Consider the following 26,208-nt stretch of genomic DNA (forward strand, 5'->3'; position numbering starts at 1 on the left):
TTCAAAATAAATTTGGCTATAAGGACCATATTTCTGTAGAACTATCCATTTTATCTTTCATTATTGGGAAAGAACTAGGCTTTTTCCACATGAGATATACATTCAGTAATGGATCTCTACATATTTTTGAGCTATTTAGGAACTATGGCTAATGGTTTGAATCACAAGAAAATGTGCCAGTAAATTAACCATGGATCCTAGAACACCAGTTAATTGCCTCCCATACTGAATATTTAAGCTAAGCTCTTCTCCCCCACCCCATAAATTCTGATATGGAAGAGATAATGGGCTCCTAATATTTTATAAATGTACAGTATAATATGGTTAAAACCTTTTGGATAATACCAGTAATGAAGGGTGTTTTCCATTAAAACTTAGTTGCAGTCCTGTCCTTAGTTGTAGACTGGACTTCAGTGGGATATAAGCTTCTGGGCCTGTGATGGATGTAAACAAGGGCGAAGGACTGCTTAAATAAATCCTTGCGCTGCTTAAATAAATCTTAGACTGTTAAATACAGAGCCTTTGCTGTATTCTTGTGTGGCATTTTTTTTCACTTTGCTGTGCTAGACAATCAGCAATGCTAATTGCTGTTTCTGTGCCAGTATGCTTGAGGCAGGAGGGACAGGTGTCAGTGATGTCACAGGGCACAAATTGTGTGCACACATTCCTCTTGGGAGTTGAAAGCCCTCTGCCTTGCATTTTGGCAGAGGATTGCCAGAGCATAAGAGGAAATGCAAAGCTTACTGTAAAAAGTCTATTACAATTACAGTAGTGCATTTGATAGTGATCTTCAGATATGGCAAAGGTTAATGGTATAGTGTGTACTAGTCTATTCAAAATGTTGGTTTGTATTCTTAGCTAAGAATAGTTGCAATGCTCTCCTGTATCCTCATTTAACACAGGCGAGATTGGCCCTCAAAGTGGTTTTAAATAACTTCAGGTGCAAGTATTGATAAAATGCTTAATGGTAGTGTTCACTGATTTTTTTTTCTTTTTCTTCTCCCTTGTTAGATATGGTATTGGATAATATGATAGCTTCTGGTCACCTGAGCGAATCTATGAGAGAAAATGTCAGAGAAGCTCTTCTGAAGAGACACCATCATCAGAATGAGAAAAAATTCAGTAATCGGATTCCCCTTGTCCGGTCGTTTGCAGATATAGGCAAGAAACATTCTGACCCTCTCTTGCTTGAAAGAAATGGTGAGATAAGTTATGGCATCCAGTTTATTTTAACTTCACAAATATAATGCAGAGAGATGTAAGAAAAGTCGGCACATTTACAGATTTGTTCAAAATCTCCTGATTTTTATAAGGAATTATGTAAAAATGTTTATAGTGATAGTAAAGTGGTCTTCATACCATTTGAGTGAAAACTGCTGTTACACCACCACTCCGAACACATCAGACAATATGTCATAGTATCTGTTTCATAATTGTATGTTGCCTTATAGCTGCTTATGCATGTGAAATCAAGGCTGTGGATGTTCAGTCCCAAAATGATTTCTTTCTCCTCTGTTTTAAATCTTCCTGTTAGGATTTAGCAACCCATGAATGCACACTAAAAGAAACATTATGAATAATCATATTTTGGTGAGAGAGAGACATAAGGTTCTGGCTTTTCTATTTTTTACTCTCTACTCTTGCCAACATACACTTACATTTGTTAGTGTCTGGGGAAATGTGACTCTTTTGTTAGGGTAGTTTACAACACAGCAGGTGTACAGTATCATTATAAGGTATCCTAATGTGCTTTGTATGTACTGAATTTGCTCCCACTTTAATGTGATTCTGAAGCTGGGGTAATCATTTTCATTGCTCAAGTAACTTCAAGTAATCCATGTTTTTCATTTTATATTTCCTGGGTGTTCAGTTCCAATGGCCACATCTATGTTGGCTCTTCAGGTATGTATGTCTATCTCTAGTAGCTGGTTTTGTTCAAAGCTTTACCCAAGGATCTGAACTGACAACCCTGAACTTGGTAACACAGCAATAAAATGTTCCACATGATTAGAAGCTAATAAGTATATTGTCTTTGGAGGCCCTGATAGGTGTGTGTGTCACACCATTTTGTGAGGAATTTTGCTTAGGCCTCTGGCACATATTTTAGGGAGCAAAACAAAGGGTTAATGTTTTGTCCTATATTCATGGTAATGATTTGTGTCACCTTGTACTTGAAGTTCAACACACCATGTTTTTCTCCTTTTCTTACACATCTTTTAGAGAAAGGAATTCATATTTTTCTTTAAAACCTGTTTCTTTTATTGCAAGCTTAACACTTTTTGATATTTTGCTCAATTCTCTCAAGCAATCTGCAGTAATGTTGCCTTTCTTTCTTTCTTTCTTTCTTTCTTTCTTTCTTTCTTTCTTTCTTTCTTTCTTTCTTTCTTTCATAGTAAGTATGTGTAAATAAATGCTGACTTTTTAAAACATCTAAAATTCTGCTTAATACTCATGTGTTGCTTAAGTCTTATCTCACCTATGACTGTGTAGTGGTTTGCATTTTAGAGGTCTGATATAGAATTCTAGATTTGTGATATAAAAATGTGTAACTTTCTTCCTGCTAAACCTTTTCATCACTTTATTTGTTTTACCTCAGGGGAAGGCCTTTCAGCCTCCCGCCACTCTTTACGAGCAGGTCTCTCTGCCTCAAATATTTCCCTGAGAGGAGAGAATCGCTTGTCCCTTCTTCTCAATTACCTTCTTCCTGGAACTCCGGCAGCTTCAAGGAGTGCAACCCCTTTACCTACCCCACAAAGTACTCCACCTTCCAGTCCTAGGTGCGGCCACAAGGCAACCACAAATTTACAACCAACTGAGCTTCAGGGTGCCGAATTCCTAGTGTCTCCTTCTAGTGATGATATCCCTAAAGTAGTAATTCATCCACCTGAGGAAGATTTAGAAGCTCAGGAGAGCGAGGAGAAGACAACAGACGATAATAGTGACGTAACATCAGGCAACTATTTGAACTCAAATTGTCCATGCGTGGTGCTTTCTGCAGCTTGAATCACTTGCACTGCAAAGTTTCACACCGCTTGAGCAACCATGAGTTGTAATTTAGTCTGTTAACTGTCTGCATGCTTCATTTCTTCTTATGTGATATTTTCATGGAGAACATGATTCAGTATGTTGAATTTGATGCAAGAGTTTGAAATATATTAATGCAAACATTAACACACTCAAAGCAATGAAATATTTGAGTATTTTCATAATTTTTGGTCCATAACAAAAGGTATTCAGAAAGTACTTTTTGCATATTTTTGAAAAAGCAATAATTAAATTGTAATCTTGAAATTGATTGCAAATGGTGGCCTTTTCCTTGTTAAACCTCATGATTTCTAGTACATGAGGTACACTGTGGTATCGGAAGATGCTAGGTGCTTAAAAGATGGCCTGTTGAAATTACAGCATAGTTCTGTCATCAGCTCGAGCTCCTCAAGTAGTAGCCCATTGTGTCCCATTTAATTTACATACATAAGCCTTTAGCTGTTGCACAAACTTCTTTCTTACAATGCAGTTTTAACCACAATACACTAGCACAGGGATTCTCAATGTTAGGTCCCCAGATGTTGTTGGACTTCAGCTCCCATAATCCCCAGCCTCAGTTGCCTTTGGTTGGGGATTATGGGAGTTGAAGTCCAATAACATCTGAAAACCCGTTGAGAATCCCTGCACTAGCAGGTCTCATTGCTACAATATAATTGTATTGTAGCAAGAAGAGGCTTGTGCATCTCCTAGAGAGGGGTATTTATGCAAATTAAATGGAGTAAAACGAACTGCTTTTACTCTACTCTGCCTCTGAAAAGTCATTGCTTATAGCCCCCCTTTGCTATTGAAATAGTTTGTGCTAGAGTGAAGGGACTGCTTTGAGGATGTAATACCAGGTGGTTTCACTTTTGCTTCCTGCGTAGTTCCTCTTAAATGACCCACCTGTGCCTTTTGCACAGGAACTGAAGCAGCTGTTAGCACCAGAGTTGGAAGATGAGCTACTTTGGCTTGAAGTATAAAAGTGATTGCATATTCTGCTGCAACAGCGCAGCAAAGCAGTGGTTCAAATTATCGGTTTATCCTGACAGTCTGTTAAAAATCTGGTAAGAATAATGGAAGAGGAGAGTTGTTAAACTAATTGCTACATACATGTAAACACTTTTGTATATCTTTCATGGTTTAAATGTAAGACAGAAATAGGTTCTTGACAGATATGGAGTAAACATTACTAACTCGTATTAGGTAGTTCTCTCTGTCACCTACGTACTTGAACTTTATAAGGAGCTGATGTTTACTTCTCTACACATGCAGTATTTTGAATGATTAACAGTCAAATTTAGGGTTGGATAAGATTCGGCTTAACAGAAAAAATCATGCATAAATACATAATTGGGAATATAATAACAAATACACTGTACTGGAGGAATTATTCCCTAATAGGACCTCTCTAGAAGCCTTGGGGCTATTCCTTTCCTTTCTGGGTTGTACTGTGTCTGAACTTGGAACATGAGTGAACGCTGCTATTTAAGACACGTGTATCTTAAACCTTGTGCTTTCTGACATCTTCTGTGGGAAGGTATGACCATTATAGATTTCGGTGTGGGTTTTTACAGCAGCAAAGGAACACTAATAATTCATGCTGGGGACCTAGTAGTACACCGTAGAAATAGGCTATAACCAATACAGGCAAACAAGTAATTAAGTTGAAATAATCGTAGGAACTAAGTGGCAGAAGTGCATGATTACTACTGTTCTGTCATTAGTAGAATGTGATAGAGTATAGATAGTAGAAGCAGTGTTCCAGCTGTCATGCAGTTGTTGTTTTCCGTTGCTTTCTTAGATTTAGGTAACACATACCTTATCCTCCAAGAAAATGTCCCAGATCATGGTGTGTATTATAGTCTTGTTCTGCTTAACTTTAAAAGAAAAACATTTAGTACTGCATGTGCTGTTCACAAGCTGCATTCTTATTTAATGGTTAAAATAGCAATTAAGAATGGGAAATAAGAGTTTTCACAAATGAATTTGTGTCCATGAAGATTCTATACTATCTGCAGAGATGTTCTGTGCTAAAAGCTGCCTATTTAATGCTAAACACTGTTTTGTGGGTTGGGGAACAAAGATTTACCCACCTTTTACACAAAAGGTGGGTAAATTTTAGGAATGTGTGAATCACTATATATTTCAGTTTGGGAATTGCTTTAGTGCCCTTCGAGGGACCCCCAGCTTGATGGATTTGGGGTGGAATGGGGATTAACTTATGCCTGATTTGAGGGGTATGCTTTAAATCAGGCCAAAACTTCAACCCTTGCCACTCCCCTGACCTCTGCTTGGTACTCAGTAAGGATCAGGAGATGATTTCCCTTATTTTTATTCCCAAGTGGCAAAGCTTCAGTTTAAAATAAAAATGGAACACTTCCCCCACTCCTTGTCCTTGCAGTGTTGGGAAATGTAGCTTTTTTCAGAGGCTGCTACAGTGACATTTTCCCGACATGCTCTGTCCCATTTCCAGGAACATAGGGAGAAGATGGGGGTGGGGGAAATAGTTCCAGAAGTTGCATTGCTTTTTAAGCAGAAGCCATGTTGCAACAGCCACTACTCCCTCATCACCAGGAATGGAGATAAAAGGAAGCCCATGCTTATCGTGCAGTACAATGTCAGTGGGGGAGAGGAAGACAAACTTTGATGGCTAAATGGAATTGGCCATGATTCAATGGACACTGGTTCTATTCAGGTCAAATTTAACTGATTTGATTTAGCAGTTGAAACTTGACACACATGGCGCAGAAATACCATAATATTGACTGCTATTCTGAGAGTATGGGGGCATTCTGGCAAGTCAGGTGAGAAAAGAAACAAATGGACAACTGTCCATTGTTCCTTTTTCTGCCCATTTTCCAATCCTGAGTCTTCATGGTTGTCTTGCAAGTAGCCTGCTCAGCCTCACAATGCTCCCAATTTACCAAAGTTAGTGAAAAGAAATTGTCATCTGCTTCATGATTTAATCATGAGTATTGCTCAGCTTGCATCACTGAGACATGGATGAATGAGAGTGCTTGGTATGTGTGGGTGTCCATTATCTCTACCAAATTTCCCACTGAAGCAGTAAACTAGGCTCCTTGGATGAGAGATTACCATAGTCTCTTGTACCACCATCACCCTGTACAGTGTCCATCTGGTTTTGAATGTATTTACCTGCTAGTGGGAGACTGAAATGATGGGGATTCTGTTGGTGTATCATCCTGCTACCCAACAGTCTGTTTTGCTTCAGCTGTTAGTAACCCTGACACTTTTGCTCTTATGAAGACTTCAGCATTAATGCCAAGGCTGCCTTAAGAACATAAGAAAAGCCCTGCTGGATCAGGCCCAAGGCCCATCTAGTCCAGCATCCTGTTTCGCACAGTGGCCAACCAGATGCCGCTGGAAGCCACAGGCAGGAGTTGAGGGCATGCCCTCTCTCCTGCTGTTACTCCCCTGCAACTGGTACTCAGAGGCATCCTGCCTTTGAGGCTGGAGGTGGCCTGTAGCCCTCCGACTAGTAGGTAGTTCTTCCTTGTTGGAAGAACCTTGCATAGCTGTCATGACAACTGTGGGCCTGACTCAGTTACCTGGCCCCACACATTGAGAGACGTCCTTGATCTAGTATTCTTGTGTTGGACAGGATGAGGATGATCTGTGGGTGGGAGACATTGACACCTTATATTTTGCCATAGGCAGATCACTATGGGTGGGTGTTTACTTCTACCCAAGGGTTTTAAAGGGTTATGGGGCAATTTAAATGGTCTATCCTCAGTAGGCATGGTTCCAAGACACATTCCTTATGGCTCTGAGGGATTTTTCCTGCTGGCATGGTTGGGCACTCAGCCAGGAGTCTTCCAAGACACATTTTGTCATTTGGAACAACCTCCTGGAAGAGCTCTACCATGCTCCCTCCCTTAGGGTCTAAGAAATGGTTGAAGGCCCATCTTTATAAAGAAGCATTTTAACATTTAATGCAAACTGCATGATCACACAAATGGACTGTGTGCATGCACGGAGGTTAGTAAAATGGTCCATGTGCATGTGCGGAGGTCCAAATCAAGCTAACGTTGGCTCGTGCTACTCAGGGAGGCCAGTGTGGGTGGGGTGAAGCTGCTGTTGCTCATAGCTCACATGTACTTATTTACTTCCCTCTCACCCCCTCTAAACATAGGCAAGTCCCCACCACACCCTATATTAACCAGTACAGGGATCCTCACCGGATTATTGCTCTGAGCTGGCTGAGCCATTTTGGTTCGAATTTGAACCAGCTCGACCAGGCCAAAACCGAGCTGGGCTGGTTCGAATCCAGTTCAGATTCAAGCTGAACCGGCAATTTCGATTTTGTGCACATCTCCTACTTGTAGATTGATTGTACCAAGATAAAAAGAGGAAGTGTAACCCTGTTGATTCACGTGGACCTCAGTGGCTTTTGATTCTATCAAGAACACTTGATTCAATCTAGAACATTGCAGATCTTAACTGGATGGAGTTTTTATGTCTTGGGATTTATTAAGGTGTTGCTCTTCACAATATGTCTGGGTGGGAGTGTTGGTTTGGAGGAGGCCCTGCCAATTGAAGTGGCTCTTGACAGAGGGTGATACCATCATGCGTGTAGGACATGCCAGGTGTGAGGAAGGCCTGCTGGCTATATCAAAGCCCAGCAGCCCACCTTGCCTGAAGCTGGTGCTATTAAATACCAGGTTCACAAATACAAAGACCACAGAAATTCCAGAGGCTATTCTGGATGAGCATGCTGACCTGGCATGCATTTTGGAGACTTGGTTGAATGAAAGGGGGAAATGTAAGTCACTCCCAGCTGTGCCTACCAGGTTTCCGGGTGAAGCAGCATCCAAGGTAGGCTGGGCAGGGAGGTGGGGTTGCCCTGGCTCATCAGGAGACCATCCCCATCACCAGATGCATTGTCCACCGTTCTGACCAGTTCAAGCACCTGCACGCAGTGATGGAATCGCAAGACAAAGTTGGGAATCTGTTTGTATACCGCCTACCCTGTTGTCGAATAGTCTCCCTACCTGAGTTGCTTTAAGGTTGCCTCGGATGTGGTGTTGAGGGCCCCAAGGCTGTTACTCTTGTGGGACTTTAACATCCACGTTGAGGCTGCCTTGTCTGCTGCAGCTCAGGACTTCATGTCCTCTATGACAACCATGGGCTAGTCTCAACTGAATTCTGGTCTCGCGTTTGGCAGGCCATACACTCAATTTGGTCTTTGAGTCAACAGTAGACAGTGGTGCTTGGTGGATAGTCCAGGAGGTCTTAATACTGTTGTCGTCCTAATGGATTCCTGACGGCTCTGGGGGATTTTCCTGCTGAGAGCAGACGATCCTGTTGCTGCCCTGATCTCCCTCTGGTATGAGGAGACAGGTTGGGCAATTGACACAGTCGTGCCTAGCATCTTCTGATGCACTGAGTCAAAGCGACTCCCTGGTACACAGGTGAGTTGCAGACAATAAAGATGACTGGTAGATGGCTTGAGCATCTTTAGTGGAAAACTCAGAATGAATCTAATTGAACACAGGCTAGAGCCAATATTAGGGCCTATTCTATAGTGGTGATGCTGGTGAAGAAATCCTACTCTTCTGCCACCATTGTGTCTGCTCAATGTCTTCCAGCACAGCTTTTTCTAGTGGTTTGGGGCTTCCTATATGAGGGCCATAAACACCATCAAACAGAATCCTCAGCAGCTCACTGTGATCAATTTGTGTTACATTTTGTGGATAAAATCACTCGTATTCATTCTGACTTGGATGGTAAGGTTTTTGTGGCACCATAACTGGATGTTACCAATGTACTGTCTGGTCTTGTTATACTGGATGGTTTTCAGAGGCGCGGGGTATCTATGCGGGCCACTTGAATGGAAATGGAGTAGAAGGAACACTTATTCCTGGAGGCTAGGACCCAGAAAGTGGTTTGGGGGGATTTGGAGCATTTTAGTCTAACCTAGTTCTAGGCAGATGGCAAAACTGCTACAGAGGAAGATGACACAACTGGTGTGGGAATCTGGAATCAGTCCATACCCCAGTTCCCTCTTCTTGGTGCTGGCTTTAATTCAGGCAGCCTAGTAAAGAACCTTTTGGTTGGCTCCTTTACACTGGCACCAAACCTGTGGAATTCCTTTCTTTTGGAGGGCCTGTTTGACCCCTCTAGTCTTTCAGACTTCAGGTAAAAATACTATTTTTCACTAAGACAGACAGCACTCTTTTTTTTTTTTTTTTTGCTTTAAACCCCCTTAGCTTGACTGACTGTGTGGTATTACTTGTTCTGAGTTTTCTTTCAGGTGCTTTTACTTTAAACTGTGTTTGCTTTAGAATTGTGTTGGCTAATAGGTGATAAATGGAATCATTAGGCCCCTATCTAGGTGTATCAGATATTCTAAAGTATGTTTTCTGTGGTTTTTCAGACATACCGAAATTATGAAATCCCTCTCCACGATCCACTCACAAAACGTTGGTGGTTAGATTTGTGTTCTTCTGTTCTCTTTTTAAAAAATAACTTAAATTTTTGTTTTGGTGTGTGTTGCAAAAGGCCATCATTTAGGCAACATCTAATTTTAACTTTTAACAAATCTTCATTGTTTTTTCAGAAGAAAATAACTTGTTTTGTGTGGCATTTTTGGTACTAATACACCTTTTTATTTAACTTCCACATTCGCTTTTAGAAAGCTGCCACTATGTCATTATGTAACTAAGCTTATTTTCTAGAGGCTTAATTTTGAACACGATTGTATATTCTGCTTGTAGGACTCCTAGCATCGCCACAATCGGCACCTGGTAACTTAGACACTGGGAAAAGTGCAGATGTTAAAAGCAGTGGAACAGGAGGAAGTAGAGAAAACAGCACTGTCGATTTCAGCAAGGTAAATTAAAATATTTTGGGGAAAATTGGATCTATTTAAACACACTTTTTTGCCGAGTGTAGTTTGATTAGTTTGCATATTCGAGCCTAAATGTCTTGCCTGCAAAGTTATTGATTTAATATTTGTAGATAATAGTGATGTCTTTGTAATCTCTCTGATAAAAATTGGAAGCATAAGGATATGTCTCAAAATAGTATTCTGGACTGCAGGATTTTTGAGTGACTCTACAGTATTTTTTAAAGAAATGGCCAATAAAACCACTTATAGCTATCAACATCAGGGGCAGCCCTTTCATGAGCCTCCACTGTTTGCTTTTGCCACCCTTCCTTACTCTTCTAGGACATGTTGTCAGTTTCTCCCTCCTCGCCATGCTGAGGTACACCTCTTCTTTCCTTGCCTTGAGCTAGGAATAGCCTTGCCATCACAGCCTGGCTTAGTGACATAGTTTGAGAGTGTCTGTGTTCTTGCTTCCCTGTTATATGGCCATGGCCAGGGAATGCTGAGCACCCACTCATAGATGGGGGAGAATCATATTGTCCTTTGCCTTAGGCAACCAGATGTCTTGGACTTCTCTTGATGGGCACCATGTTACCCCATGTGTTGAATGCTTTTGCTGGTATTTTGCTAAAGTCGTTGGGCAGGAGTCAGTATCTTTGTCAAGGAGCTATGTTCTAGATATACCTGAGATGATCTAAAAAGCACATGCAAGAGGTCCACTCATAGGTGGGGATTTCCTATCTATTTTCTCTTGCAGCAACCTGAGGGCAGGGGGAGAGAGATTCTCGCTCTGGCTCTCTCTCGCTCTCTGGAGTGGATGGGTGGGTGGCAAAGGGGACTACAGTTCAAGAGGGAACTCAGTAGAAATTGTGAGCTTCCCTTGTATAACAAGGGCCTTCTGATTGTGTTAGGGCCCTGCTGAATCAAGCCAATACCTTCAGTCAAGAGAGACCCATGTATGTAGCAAGGCTTCTCTCTTTGGGCTGGTGTCAACAGAGGCGTATCTAGGGAAAATAGCGCCTAGGGCAAGCACTGAAATTGCGCCCCTAGACCAAACATCTGACACCCATCTTTCAGATAACGTTACCATAATATCAGCTGAAAAATACGAGTCAAGCTCCTTAATCTTTTAATATTTCAAAAACTATTTAGCAGTGGACGTAGCCAGACCAAAAAATGCTGGAAAACTACAAATTTCAGGATGCTGGGGCTCATGAAATACCCAAATACTATGTGGAGGTGTACTTGGAAAACTAAACAGAAGTGCCTGTCTAATTCTTTACTATGCATTGTAGCATCACTATTACATAAGTTTTAAAAACAAATGGAGAATTTGGCTTTTCCCAGATACTCTAAAAATAATTAAAGGATATGCAGAGTAAACTGTGTCACTGCTTGGAATATATTCTAGTATTTCAGCAAGACAGTTAAAATGAGAGAAAGAGAGCAAGAAACTCCCAGTGGGCCTTAATACTAAGGATTTCACACTGATTCAAAGACAAACTCAGTATTAATAGCCATATTATTAAGACATCACATTTAACTCACTTATCACAAGAAGCAAAGTAAGAGCAAATGAATACAATCCTAGCTCATAAGCTTCAGCTCAGTATTCACAAGCCCTGATTCTCTGTACATAGTTCCAAACTAAATATGTGTACAGTGACTTATATTATATTATTTTTTTAACCTGTAGCCCCTTTGGGGGGCTTCCTAAAGGCTGGGGAGGTCAGCAAAGGTCCCCCCTCCCCGCACTGAACTCTAGGGCCTCACAGGGACCATTTGAGCATGTGTCGTGGCCATTTAAAAATATATATATTTAAAAATGGCCGCTAAAAACAAAATGGCCACCGTGCATGCTCAAATGGCCTCTGAGAGGCCTGGGCTGGCCTAGGGCCTCACAGAGGCCATTTGAGCATGTGCAGTGGCCATTTTGTTTTCAGCAGCCATTTTTCATTTTTTTTAATTTTAGAAACTGGCGCCCCCCTTCAAGTGGTGCCCAGGGCACTTGCCCTGCCTGCCCCACCCTAGATACACCCCTGGGTGTCAAATTGGGAAAAAAATGGCCTAAGAAAAAAGACCCACTCTGTCTGCATATAAATATGCTTGCAGTCACTGGATTAATAACTCCCTGACTATTATAATTCTGTTCTCATGCATGGCAGAATGGTAGGATCTTATGCTCCTTTCAATGGGACCTGGTCTCACCACAGTAGTACCAATGACATTGCCTTATGAACAGTTGTCTACGTCTGGCATGACAGTGTACATAAGATGATGCTATTACTAGGTCTCTTGTTTCAGAACTGGTGATAAATATCTAAGCTTCTGGATTCTGAGTTTGTCCCCCAAGTGAACACATTTTAGTTCTTTAGTTTTAAAGTTGGATGAGGACTTTTTCAGATGGCAAGTAGGGCAAAAATTAATAATTGTACTCAGAAGTCAAAAAATGTTGGCACTATTCACCAGTCAGCCAAAATGTTTACTCATCAGATGGTTCGCGCTCTGATGGTACATTATTAGGATTTTTTTCACTTATCATAGATGAGTAGACAAGTGGATTTCCTGAGCCTTGGGTTGTACCACACTTGTCCACTTTGGGATATTTGTCCAGTTTCTTTAGTATACATGCATTATATGCAGCCACATCAATACTTAGAACTGAGTTCTCCAATTGCACAGAATCCAATAATTGAACAGTGCAAAGGAGGTTTTCAATGCAGGAATAGGCTTTCTACAAAATAATAGAAATATATACATTTTGTTGCTACTTGAAGCACTGTTCCTCCTTCCAGCATTTTGTATCTATATCTCAAGAACAGCAAGATTACATCTCCTTGCTCCATATTATGCTTATGTTCAGTTAAGAAATATAACTACTTGAAAAGTTGTCTGTGAACGTATCTAATCCATTTTGTGTAAACAAAGCTAATTTATGAGCTAGTTATTTAATTATGGCAGGTGCCATTATTCGTGCTCCTCTATCTATCACAGTTTCTGTGTTTTTACTTGGCCTGTTCTTCTCTGCACCTGCCTTGTCTCCTGTTGGGCAGGAGTCAGCCTCCTGGCACTGTAGTTGTGGCACACTTGGTGTGGGACTCAAGAGGCCAGCTGTAAGTGGTTTTTTTTTTTTTAGATAGTTGTGTAACTGTGTTTAGTTTTTTGGTGATCTTTGTGTAGTGGTATGTGAACCAGTAGTTCATGTGCTGTACAGTATGTTGATTTTGTCTGTAATTATATACAGTTGTTCAAGCAGGTAATCGATAAAAAATGATTATGTAAGCAGCAACCTCCACAAAACTGCCCTTTTAGGATTAATTAATATAATAAAACAATTCTGTATATAATTACACTGACTTCTTAGTTTATTTTTGTAGATGTTGACAATGTTAAAAATACTTCAGTCCCAGAAGTTAATTTAGATAGTTGCATAGCTTAAATATTTTAGAACAAAATATGCAACAATTGTGGTAAGTGTAAATAATGTTACTAAAACCTTTGCTGATGCATATTTTGTCCCTATAGCAACACAATGCATTTTGCTCGCAGTCTAGTCATGTACTTTTGGACGTTAACTTACAGTTTTCTAAACGCATTTATGAAACTAAGATGTGATTTCTATTCATTCCTTTTAATAGGTAGATATGAATTTTATGAGGAAGATTCCCATAGGTGCAGAAGCATCAAATGTGTTGGTGGGAGAAGTGGATTTTTTGGAGAGACCAATTATTGCTTTTGTGAGGCTGTGTCCTGCTGTGCTTCTCTCAGGTCTCACAGAGGTTCCTGTGCCTACCCGGTAAGGAAAAACATGCATATAAACCACCCTGAGCCATTTTTGGAAGGGCGGTATAGAAATTGAATTATTATTATTATTATTATTATTATTATTATTATTATTATTATTATTATTATTAAATAAAGCAAAAATCTTAGATAATCTGCCAATATAGTTTTGATTCTATACAAGAGTTCTTAACTTGGAAATCTCATGTTGCCGCCTCTCTTTTTGATGTATTTACTTTGGACTGCTTGAAGCACTGCATTCGCATCTTACTCCATTTATTAAATGAAGAAAGGCTGGTGGATGTCATTAATTCAGCCAGGGACCTTGCTAGCTCCAGGTTGGCTGTCCAGTTCCACAGCTATGCTTATGTGCCAATTTCTGACACATTCTTGGTGGTCTGCTGAAAACTGGCCTGTTGCTGCATATGAGCAGAGGTTGTTCAGGGCAGGAGCACTGTGTGTGGTGCCTAAGTAAAATTGCAAGCTATGTATGCCTATTAGATATTAAAATGTGTGTTTTTAGAAAAACAAGAATGTTTCCTGGAGAAGGTTGTAAAATCTCCTAAATATAGGATATCACTACTTTTCTGTGTTAATCAAAACGTTTTTGTTGAGTCAGCAACTTCTTTTGGGACTACTCTCTGCATAGATCACATAACTTACCTGTAATATCTGATTCCTTGTAGTCTGTTTCATTCTTCCACAGATTCCTTTTTGTGTTGTTGGGGCCAGCAGGCAAAGCACCTCAGTACCATGAAATTGGACGATCAATAGCAACACTTATGACTGATGATGTGAGTAGTAGGCATCCAGTATCTGTCAAAAGAATTCAAAGGACTCACCCAATGAAGCTGAGTGCAAATAGAACTTGATGTGGCTAGTAACTATTATACATGATTGACATACATCATGTCAAATACATAAATTCTTGTGGGATGTGCATATGTACCATAAATATATAATCATATGGTATAATATTTCACTTTGTGTGTATAACAAATATGGCTTTGGGAAGATACTCAGACTTATAAAAAGTGAATGCATGAAAGACCTTTTAAATGAAGGCATCTCTGACTGTTGCATACATAAAATTAATGCAGTATAAACCCAGGGCATTTTTACTCAGAAGTAAATCCTATATAGTTCAATGGATTACATTAGTGTGCATGCACTCGTTTGCACAGTAATGCAACAGTTAGAGGAGGTTAATGTTGTAAATGACATTGCTGGCACTAGCGGTCAAACTAAAATCTGGCCAGATAGTACCATTTAATCTATTGTATTTTGTTGTGTGCCTGAAGTTTCTTAAAGGCTGTTAAATTTTTTGACTTTTCTATAGAACAGGACAGCAGTCCTAGGACAAATCTGATGCAAAAGGTAGTTGTTTGAGTCTGTTTCACAAAGGTTTAACTATATTGATCTAATAGTCAATATAGATCAAATCAAGTTGTGAAGGTTGAGGTAACATTTATTGTGTAATGTTGGGTATTGTGACAAACCCCAGATTTCAGATTTAGCTTGAGATCAGACCAAGTGTGTCTGAGACTCTAATTCCACTGAGCGATCTGAATATGTATGGTACACCTTCTGTCAGTTAGTGGATTGTCATCTAGGCACAGCCTTAATCCACTTTTCACAAAACAAGTCCAATCCAGCCACATCCTAAATTATGCAGGTCAAAACCCATTTAAGAGAAGGAACCTTAAGTATGGAGGGAAAATCTTATATTCAGATTGATGTAACCCAGGTCTCTGACCAAAGATACGCCAGGCCTTTTCATTGGACTGAAGAGCTTTGCATCACTGGAAAAGTGGGGAAACTTTCCCCTTTTTAGCTCCTGCTAAAAATCTAGTCTAGCCTGATCAGTTGTTACAAACTCTGAGCTGGTGTCCAGTGGGGAGACTGGGATAAATGTTCCCTTAGCCATGGACCTGCTTAACTACTGATTTAAGGTAAAACTCAGTACTAGCAAATTAGCTACTGTTTGGTGTATTTTCTTAATTCCTGTATTTACTTCTTGTCCCCACTTCCTAATTTCCTATTTGTGTACAACTCTTATTTTCTTAATAAGCTTCATCTCCTTAGATATAGCTTCAGTCTTTTTTTAAGAAAAGGGTTCTAGAGAGGATATTTGCAAAAGTCTTTTCCATGTGCAATCATTGCACTACTGTATGTCTTCAGAGTTAAATTTTAAAATTTATCTAGAGCTGGACTTTGTAGACTCTAGCAATGTTGCATTGGAAAGTCTCAAGCTGGATAGTTCTAGGATTTGTTGAAGCAATGTCTGTTCAGTGATGTTAGATCAGCCTTCAGCTGATGGCAGCCTACCTTGCAGGAACGGTGTGCCCCTAAAGTGGGATCAGGGCATCTCTGAGGGTGGACTACAGAGAAATGCAGTAGTGCCCCCTCAGTCCATTGATGGTATCTACCTTGAATGAGACTTAGTAAGAAGCTCTTCTGATATCAGTTATAGAACCCTAAGTGCTACCCTCTACCTTGTCAAGAGGCAATAACGGGTTATCAGTCATATCTTATAGTGGCACAGTTGCTTGCTAGTTTTAGGCAAGTGTGATCATGTTTTGTTCTCTGGAACACTATAAGAACAGCCCTACTTGATCAAGCCCAAGGCTTCCACAGTGGCCCACCAGATGCCTTTGAGAAGCCCTCAAGCAAGAGGTGAGGCATACCATACCTCCCCTGCAACTGGTATGTAGAGGTATCTTGCCTCTGAGGCTGGCAGTGGCTATAGCCATCAGACTAGTAGCCATTGATAGACTTGTTCTCTTTGAATGTTTGTCAGCCCCTTTTAAAGCCATCCATGCTAGTGGCCATCACCATACTCTGTGGCAGAAAATTGCTCAGGAACTGCCTGCTATAGGAGCATCTGGTAATCCTGCTGCTTAAATTTCTGAGCAATTGGGCTATTACGATGGCACTTTAAAAAACCAAAACAAAAAACCATAGTCCCTTCAGATGTAGTCTTGGTTCCTTTTTTCTTACTTTCAAAAATATCTTCTTCCCAAGTGCTTCTCTCCATTGTTGCTTGCTTTTTAGTGTATCATCTTTTTTCCTCTCTTGCCCTTTCCTTTCTATAACTTTGACCAATATTTACTAATTTTTAAACATTATTAGGCTTAGTTGTTTATAATTTGTGCAAAAATTGGATTTACACACACACCCATGCATAACTTAAAGTAGTATATGTAAATATTCAAAAGCTGGAATAAATCTGTTTGCATGTGCAACTGAGGGTACATGAATTCGTTCTTCATTTGAGTCTTAAATATAACGTATTTTTTTTGTAATCTGTAAGGCACAAACTGTTATACTACAAAAACAAATGTGTATTTGTGTGTTTTTATGAAGGTTTTCCATGATGTTGCTTATAAAGCTAAAGACCGAAATGATCTTCTGTCTGGAATTGATGAGTTTTTAGATCAAGTGACTGTTCTGCCTCCAGGAGAATGGGATCCATCTATACGAATTGAGCCACCCAAAAGTGTTCCTTCTCAGGTAAGAAGTTATTCAGCATAAACAACCTTTAATTGTATATAATGATGTGATCGGCCATAACCATGCAATGTGCTGGAAAATTCAAACTTCTTCATGAAGATAGTCAGATTCTATGGTGTGACCTGAGTTTTGTGTATAGATTATGCAAATTAAGTAAATGAATGATTCCTTAAGTTGTGCAGTTTTGTCATTTAAGACAATTTTGGTGTTAAAAACAATAAACATAATTTGTATTTTTCTAGTAAAAGCAAAGCAGCTAGATAAGGTTTAGAAATGTGTCTAGAAATCTTATGCAGCTATTCCTCTGGCTTCTGAGTATTCCTCCTCTTACTTTTGAACACTGGTGGCTCGTACCTGAGGGCACAGTGTGCGATACCCTCCTGAAAATATTTGTCAGCCATTTTACCACCTCTGCCTTCTTTGGCCATTTCTCTGCCTGCCTCACTGCCTTCCTGTCTGTGCCTCTTCCCTGCCTGCAGCCTGGTTACGTATGTACATATGGTAGGTGATGGTACCAGAATTTTGCAAATACTAATAAGGACACACAGAGTTGTTGAAATCTGAATATTAATGAGGCAGGAGCCAATTTACAAGGCTTGCCCTTATTTTAAGAAGGTGGCCTTCTGAGCACCAAGCAGAAGGCATCATGCTGATTGACTCCTCAGGCAGCCAATCAGAGTACCCAGACAGTGGGGAAGTATCTTTCTTTTAGCTACTTGTATTCTCCTCAGTAATCATTTGAAGTTTGTTTCTTTGGACATTTTGTCAAAGGGGGATCCTGTATAGTGAGTGTGTGTGTTTAGGAGTTGAGAGGGAAATGGAAGGAGAAATGGAGTTGTTGCTGAATAAATCTAAGTTAAATCTACTTAAGATTTCTGTGTGTTTATGAGAGAAGCAGCTATAAAACACAAGGGATGTGCGAAATGATTTGGGTACAAAATGATTTGTACCCGAATCTGGCAATTTGTAGACAAAACAAATCACTCCTGTCCTCAGTTGCCCAGATTAGGGTACAAAACAAATCACCCCAATTTGAATCCAAAAACTTGAGAGATTCGGACCTCCATTTGTGGCCAAAGTGGGTTAGGTCATAGTGCGCAATGGGTGCAAGGAAGTTACCACCCAGCCTTCAAAGAAATTGGGCAAAGAGGTGATTATTAAAGAATTTTTGAAATTGGCATGTCTTTCGGGCAGATTCGGGGCAGAAAGGAGGTTACGGGGGCAGAAGAGTGGGTCAGGTGGTAGTGCCCCAATGGGTGCCTGCTACCATCCAGATTTCAAATAAATTGGTGAAAGGTGTGATTTAAAAAGAATTTCTGAAGCTTGCGCTTCTTTAAGCTTCCCCCCTCATAGGGAATAATGGGGATTTCAACAGCTCCATAACTGCACTTGGGGTCCGGGGGGGGGGAGCAGAGCGAGTGGTGGTGTAGTGCACATAAGGCGCAGGAAATATCATTGAGAAATCTGTGATTTTTCTAATATACTAGCTGGCTCAGGCTCAGAGCATCTGCGCCTCTAGTTCTCCCTTTGTTCTCCCCCCCCCCATGTTCTTGGCACTCCTTCCTTGTTCTTGGCCCATTTCAGGCCTCTCTGTGCAGGTACAGAGAGGCCTGAAATGGGCCGAGTATGGCCCGACCAGTCATTTAGGCGGCAGGTAGTCCCAAAGGAGGTTTCACTACCCTCTCACATGCCTGCTTGGCTGTCCTTCTCACAAGTAGGCTGGTTGGAGGCGACGTGCGCTCTCCCGCTGGCTCACAGTGGAGGCCGCGTGCGCTTCTGCTGGACCTCCCTCACCCTGCCTGCTGCTGCTCACTCTCCCCCCTGCCCACCTGCCATTCATTCTCTCTCTCTCTCCAGCTGCTTCCACTGCCCACCTCTTTCTCTTCCTCCTGGCTGCCACCTGTTTATATTTTTTACCGCCTACCCACTGCTTTCTTTCCTCCCAGAGGCCACCACTTTCTCTACCCAATCAGTCCGTTCACTTGCCCATTCATCTTTCCTTCCTCGCTGTCACGCATTGTTCTCCACTTTTGTAGCTGATCTCTGCTTTACCTGTGGCTTATATAGATTTATTTCCTTTATATGTATAACCTGTGCTTCCTCAAAGATGCCCAGAGTGATGCACATGGTTACATTTATCCTTCTAACAGCCTTATGAGGGAGGTTATGCTGAGAGAAAGTGACTGTCCCAGAGTTACCCAGTGAGTTTCATGGCTGAATGGGGATTTGAACGTGGATTTCCCCAGTCTAGTCTAGCACATTAACCACTGTACTGCTCTGGCTCAATTGGTTCTTGTTTTTTAATTAGTACTATTCATTTTTAGCCTTTCCAGTAGGCTTATGAGATCACCCGGCATTCTGTGTGTGTTTCCGTGTGTGTGTCCCCCCCCCCCCCCCCCCCGCGCCCGCTGTTAGATACAGATATCCACTCTACTGTAGTTCTGTTACTTATTTATTATTATTTATTTATCTATTACATTTATAAACCGCACCATCCAAAGGCTCTGGGCAGTATACAACAAATTTTAAAAGACACACCATTTAAGACACAGTGCTAAAAATAGAAAAACAATTCAAAAACAATTCAAAACCACTTAAAATGAATAAAAATACTTTTAAAACAATTTAAAACTTTATAGTTAAGCACTATAAAGCAACGGATGTATCTCTGCTGATGAGCAATTGAGATTTGTGTGCTTGTGTGCATTTGTATTTTGGTTCCGCTTGTTAGCTACAAATCTACACTTTGCCAGTTATTGCTAAGGCACCCACCTAGTCCTGGCTCCACCCATCACCTGCTCTAACGCTGTCTAACCCACCCACTCCCTACAAAAAATAAATAAATCCTCGGAACCACCAGCCACCACTGCTTTCAAGAATATATCTTGTCAACTGAAGGGTTATACAATTCTACTTCGGATCCTTCAGAGCTGAGTAACTACAGGCCTGTCTCCAAGCTTCTGTGGTTGGGCAAGGTAATTGAGAGGGTGGTGGCGTCCCAGCTCCAGACAGTCTTGGAGGAAACTGATTATCTAGACCCATTTCAAACTGGCTTCCTGACTGGCTATGGGTTGGAGACTGCCTTGGTTGGCCTGATGGATGATCCTCCAACTGGGAATGAACAGAGGAAGTGTGACTCTGTTGGTCCTTTTGGACCTCTCGGTGGCTTTCGATATTATCGACCATAATATCCTTCTGGAGCGTCTGAGGGGGTTGGGAGTGAGAGGCACTGCTCTGCGGTGGCTCCACTCCTACCTCTCGGGCAGGTTCCAAATGGTGTCCCTTGGAGACTGTTGTTCTTCAAAATCTGAACTTTTGTATGGTATCCCTCAGGGCTCCGTATTGTCTCCAATGTTGTTTAACATCTACATGAAACTGCTGGGAGAGATCATCAGGAGATTTGGTGCAGGGTGCTATCAGTATGCTGATGACACCCAAATCTATTTCTCCATGTCAGCATCATTGGGAGAGGGCTTAATTTCCTTAAATGCCTGTCTGTAGTCAGTAATGGGCTGGATGAGGGATAACAAACTGAGACTGAATCCAGATAAGACGGAGGTACTCATTGTGTGGGGTCAAAACTCGAGACACGATCTTGATCTGCCTGTTCTGGATGGGGTCACACTTCCCCAGAAGGAACAGGTACGCAGTCTGGGGGTGCTTCTGGATCAGAGTCTCTCCCTGGTGTCCCTGGTTGAGGCGGTGGCCAGAGGTGCCTTCTATCAGCTTCGGCTGATACGCCAGCTGCACCCATTTCTTGAGATAGATGACCTCAAAACAGTGGTACATCTGCTGGTAACCTCCAGACTGGATTACTGCAATGTGCTCTATGCGGGTCTGCCTTTGTACGTAGTCCGGAAAATACACTGGTCCAGAATGTGGCAGCCAGGCTGGTCTCTCGGTCATCTCGGAGATACCATATTACTCCTGTATTGAAGGAGCTACAATGGCTGCCGATATGTTCTGGGCAAAGTACAAGGTGCTGGTCATAACCTATAAAGCCCTAAACAGCTTGGGCCCTGGATATTTAAGAGAACGTCTTCTTCGTCATGAACCCCACCGCCCATTGAGATCATCAGGAGAGGTCCGTCTGTATTTGCCACCGGCTCGTCTGGCGGCTACTCAGGGATGGGCCTTCGCAGCTGCCCCGAGGCTTTGGAATGCACTCCCTAGTGAAATAAGAGCCTCCCCATCTCTGACAATTTTTAGAAAGTCTTTAAAGACACATCTGTTCACCCAGGCTTTTAACTGATATTGTTTTGATTGTTTTAATTTTGTTTTTAGATTTTTTTTTTAAATTGTGGTTTTTAAATTTCTTGTTTTGTTTTTAACTAATACTTTACCTTTGTTTTGTTGTAAACTGCCCAGAGACGTAAGTTTTGGGCAGTATAAAAATATGTTAACTAACTAACTAAATAAATAAATTCATTTTAAAAGAAAAAAAAGAAGAAAATTGAAATTCTTAGGAAGACAAATACTAAATACTGTGGCTGGCACTCTGGCATCACAGTGCTTTCATGAAATTGCACGGCTTGGCCATGGCTAATTTATACATGGTTTGCAACAATTTGGATACTTGGATACAAGGCCAAAGCTAGTAGATATATCACACTTTGTGCAACATCATGTTGCTGTCATTGTTGTCCTGGATTGCAATGGGGAACCTTCAGTGCCAACTACTTGTAAGTTTTTTAGTCTTTTACTATGCAGACAGACATGATCATACTATGTGTTGGAATTCATATCTGCATGTGTCAATATGTGGAGTCAAGTGCTGCCAACACAACTGCAAAACACAGTTACGGCTACCATCTAATGGTCTGCTATCAGCACTTGACAATAGATGTTGTGTTATGCAAACGTGTTGGTGCACAAGTTTCCCTTGCTTACGTAGTAAAAAAACACAAGATATAAAATCTGCTTGGTATTTTAATAACACTATTATATGCTGTGCTTTTCTGGCTCAAATGGGCCTAAAGACTTCAGTTTTTCTAAAAATTAATAGAACATTCTGCATCACTTGAATAGTGCTACAGTACATATATAACCACCAATGCATGCTTTGATTAAATTAGTCCAAAACAAGTAGTAATTGAATATGTATAGCAGATCGGCACAGAATTCTTCCCAAGGCAGTGCCACTCTTAATACATTTTCTTGATGCATCATAATGCTTCTAGTATCTTTTTTTTTTTTTTTTTTGGAGAGAGAGAGAGTTCTGCTTCTTGTGGAACAACTTCATAACACCTTATTTGTTGATCTTGGTGGATGACTGCATGAATATCCTCAGCCTGAAGGGCTCTGCCTAGAAGGGAGGTGAAAAGTTGGAAATTATGCTGCCTGTAGTCTGATTGTAATACAAAAGGAATCTAACATATTTAATATACTTTCTTGATGCAGGAGAAAAGGAAGATACCTAAATTTCCAAATGGAGCTGCTATTCCTGGAGAGCCACTCGAAGGCCATCATGCTGGACCTGAACTGCAGAGGACTGGAAGGTGTGTGGTGTTTGCTTGAATGCTAGCAATCTCAAAAAAGTAACAATTAAAATCATTACTGATTTAGACATTTCCAGATTCTCATGTGTAAAACATCTACATAAATAAGAAATATGTTTAGTTCTCATGTAACTTGGCCTATATTAGGCCTTGAGTACTTCTGGGCAACAATATAGAGCTTTACTTAATTGAATACCTTTTGAAACTCAACTAATTTGAAAAAATGCTTGTCATATATTGATCATGAGAATAGTTTAAAACCAAATGTTGTCTATAGTGGGCTAGATAATCGAAAACTATCATAAAGGGAAGATACAATGATGTTTTAGGTGTGAAAATCATAGAGCTGGCTTGTGTGCCCCAAATCTTGGAATTTGTAGCAAGGAGATTACCATCCTAACTGGTAGAACTTATAGTAGAGACTGACTTCAAAGAAAAGTACCTTTGCCAAGTTGGATTCTACTTATTTTTAAACTGAAACGTCTCCTAAATAATATAGTTGACTGCATAATAAGAAATGAGAGCTTTAAAAATTAAAAGGGTATATATGGAAAATGAACTTTAAAAAAATGGTTTTTCAGTTTTTCATTGCTCACAAAATAAGCAGCCTTGAAAACCCATAAGTACATTAGAATAATAGCATATGTTCTCACTAGCTTCTAAGAATACAAATATACATAAAGCTATTGTGCTTGCTGTTTTTCCGAAGATTAAATTGGCTTCTCTTCTAAATGAATTATTTTTTGTTTGGAACAAGGATAAGGGCAAGACAGTATCTCTTAAATATCGTGTACAAATAATATGAGGTGCTTGCAGCTTGTTTCCATTTTGTAGAAATAGCTGAAGATTTCTTGATTGTGGTTGGGGAACTGTATAGAAGTCACTTAAATTACTGAAGGTTGTGCATGATTCACTATTCAGTTCAAGTGCAGAATTTGGTATCCTGATTATATTAAGTGTTTTTTCATTTTAAAATGAGTTTTTGACCCTGCAGCAGTAGGCTTGAAGGTGTGCGGGTCATGTCAAGTGACATATTAGAATTTAGAGATGAGCCAGAGTATGAATTCCCATGGTTGGCATAGGAGGCTTTCAGTGGCAATCTGACTACCAGTAGCAACACAAAACATGGGGGGAAAGTGTCATTCTCATAATTTATATAGACACAATGTATGCATAGCCCATATATTGCTGTCTTCTAGATGTTGAGTACTTTGAACTGATACCCACATTTGAAATACCTTGCTGTAATTCATGTGCTCTAGAATTGTGGCAGCTCAGCATACACAGGGGCTGTCTTGATTTCTTCTGTAAGATGAGCACGAAGCCTGACTTAAGCCTTGAAGAGAGAGGACAAGGCCTCTCTTCATGTAGACGCGAGAATAAGATCCACAAAGCTTTGGATTATATCAGTTATGTAGAAATGCATTCCTCTGACATGAATGAGGTGATGTGTTCATGATCAGAGGAAAAATGTTTGACTAGTGGAGGTATCTAATAAAAACTAGTCATGCAGGGATCAAGTGGGCCCTACAGAGGTTAGATGCAGCATATTTTGCATCTTTACACTGAGGTATGAATCACTTCAATAGAATAACTTATCAGGCCTTTTCAGTGTCTAGCCCATTATATACAAAATATCTTCTGGTATTCAAAAATATCAATTGGAATATAGATTGAGTTTTCCCCAGTTACTGAAATCAGTTAGATGAAATTGGCATGCTCAGTCTGTATTGTCAATAAGTATGGAGTATATGAAATGAAATTTGTGCTGAAAATCTGCACTGTCAGTCTTGTGTATCCCATAGTTTTAAGCATTCTGGAGTCCTTTAGTGTACAGTTTGACGAGTTTCATCTCACCTATTTAGGCTTTTTGGTGGTTTGATTCTTGACATCAAAAGGAAAGCACCTTTTTTCTTGAGTGACTTCAAGGATGCATTAAGTCTGCAGTGCCTGGCCTCGATTCTTTTCCTATACTGTGCCTGTATGTCTCCTGTAATCACTTTTGGAGGGCTCCTTGGAGAAGCTACAGAAGGCAGAATAGTGAGTACAAAGAATGGTAGTAGCCAGGCGCTTAGATTTTTCAGAGGCAAGTGACTGTGTTCATTTGTCTCCTTTATTTCTACCTTTATTTGAAGACCTTTAGCACAGCTTTTCATTAGCCCTGCCCCATAGTAGATGTACCTCAGATATTAATTGCTGTGGAAACTGTGGAGAATATGTATGTACGAACAGCAGAAGATGCACAGTTAAGGTAAAAATTATTCTGTCTTGAACAGTTTCATGAATTCAGAAATAAACTTGCATTGTCTTTACTGGGGAAAAAAATCTGATGGTCTAATGTCAGTATAGCCCTTTCTTGAATGTCTGTGCAACACTGAGATGGTTGGTTAGGCCTATGAAGGTAACGTTTTTTTACAGTTTTGAGGATATAAAATATAGAATTCTTGGAGCTGCTCTAAATGTTGCATATAAAACTGTAATAATACCTAGATGGACACTTGTTTGTTAGAGAGAAGCTGTTTTTGGAAGGGATGCTTGGAACTGAAGTACTGTTTCCCTGCCTGACACTTTTTGCCTGCAATTCCCCTTAAGCAACTTGCATTCTCCTCGCCTTGCAATGAGATTCCAGGGACATGTTACCTTATGAGGAGTAAGTGGCTTAGGGGTGGTAGCAGAACAATGGACAGGATATGGGACGAGTATTCTTCTCCACTCCATATTGTCCTCTCCAGAAGCTGCTTTTCCCTGTTAACAAGCAACTGCTGAGGATGAAATACAGGTGTTCATGTGAAATGTACAGTTTGGTCATGAAATATCTGATAGACTTGAAAATACTTTTTGCTAAGTGTTTAGCACTCTCTGCAGTAAGCTGTAATAACTAAATTCTTAACAAAGAAAAAAATTGTAAATCTAATCACTTTTTCTTACCTTAACCATCCTGTTTTGCTGATAATTTAGACTGATGCAGCAACTATAATAGCTGATGTAACAGGATGGGAATGTTTAAATATGATGTTTGAAGTAGGTGTTTTAGTATAGGCATGTGTGATACAATTTCTAAGGAGCTGAGTTTTTTTTTTAAATTGTAAACATTTGTCTTTTAAAAAGAATGTGAGACACACACCCCACCAACAATGACAACAACTAGGTTCCTTTACTGAACAGCTCATGCTTCCATACAGTGTCGGTTTGGCCCATTTTATTGAACTTTCTTTTTCCATATACAGGAGGACCTTGATATTCATGGGGGTTCCATTCCTGGCTGCAACCGCGGATACGAAAACCATGACTATCAAGTTGTTGGTGGCTATGGGATTGTGGGGGTTAGGTTCCCGTTCATCGGGAAAATAACAGAAAATCAGCCAAATTTTGGGTGGAAATGCGGGGGGGGGGAGCTCCCAACCATGCTTTGCTGCTCCCCCTGAGTTGTGTTGTGCCCTGGAATGCCCCCCAATGGGCTGAAAATTGCTGGTTTTTTTCTTTTTCTTAAGAATCATTTTGAGGCTCCAAAACACAAAATAGTGGCCAAAAATGACCTCT

At 40.5% G+C, this 26,208-nt stretch overlaps 1 protein-coding gene across 13 annotated transcripts in view; it reads left to right on the forward strand.

The window, feature by feature from the left end:
• Positions 1-26,208, forward strand: part of SLC4A7 (solute carrier family 4 member 7) — a 134,059-nt gene that overhangs the window by 68,979 nt on the left and 38,872 nt on the right. For 5 of the 13 annotated variants that reach the window (XM_053263322.1, XM_053263327.1, XM_053263335.1 and 2 more), the window contains 9 exons: positions 1,012-1,200; positions 2,597-2,953; positions 9,762-9,877; positions 12,928-12,987; positions 13,513-13,670; positions 14,364-14,451; positions 17,024-17,170; positions 22,571-22,668; positions 24,534-24,708. In XM_053263322.1, coding sequence (XP_053119297.1) covers positions 1,012-1,200; positions 2,597-2,953; positions 9,762-9,877; positions 12,928-12,987; positions 13,513-13,670; positions 14,364-14,451; positions 17,024-17,170; positions 22,571-22,668; positions 24,534-24,708 — 1,388 coding nt within the window. The remainder of the gene's footprint in view (positions 1-1,011; positions 1,201-2,596; positions 2,954-9,761; positions 9,878-12,927; positions 12,988-13,512; positions 13,671-14,363; positions 14,452-17,023; positions 17,171-22,570; positions 22,669-24,533; positions 24,709-26,208) is intronic. The other 8 variants (XM_053263325.1, XM_053263328.1, XM_053263326.1 and 5 more) reach the window with 5 other exon arrangements.

The sequence above is a fragment of the Hemicordylus capensis genome, chromosome 6, assembly GCF_027244095.1.
Source record: "Hemicordylus capensis ecotype Gifberg chromosome 6, rHemCap1.1.pri, whole genome shotgun sequence".
NCBI classification, from domain to species: Eukaryota; Metazoa; Chordata; class Lepidosauria; order Squamata; family Cordylidae; genus Hemicordylus; species Hemicordylus capensis.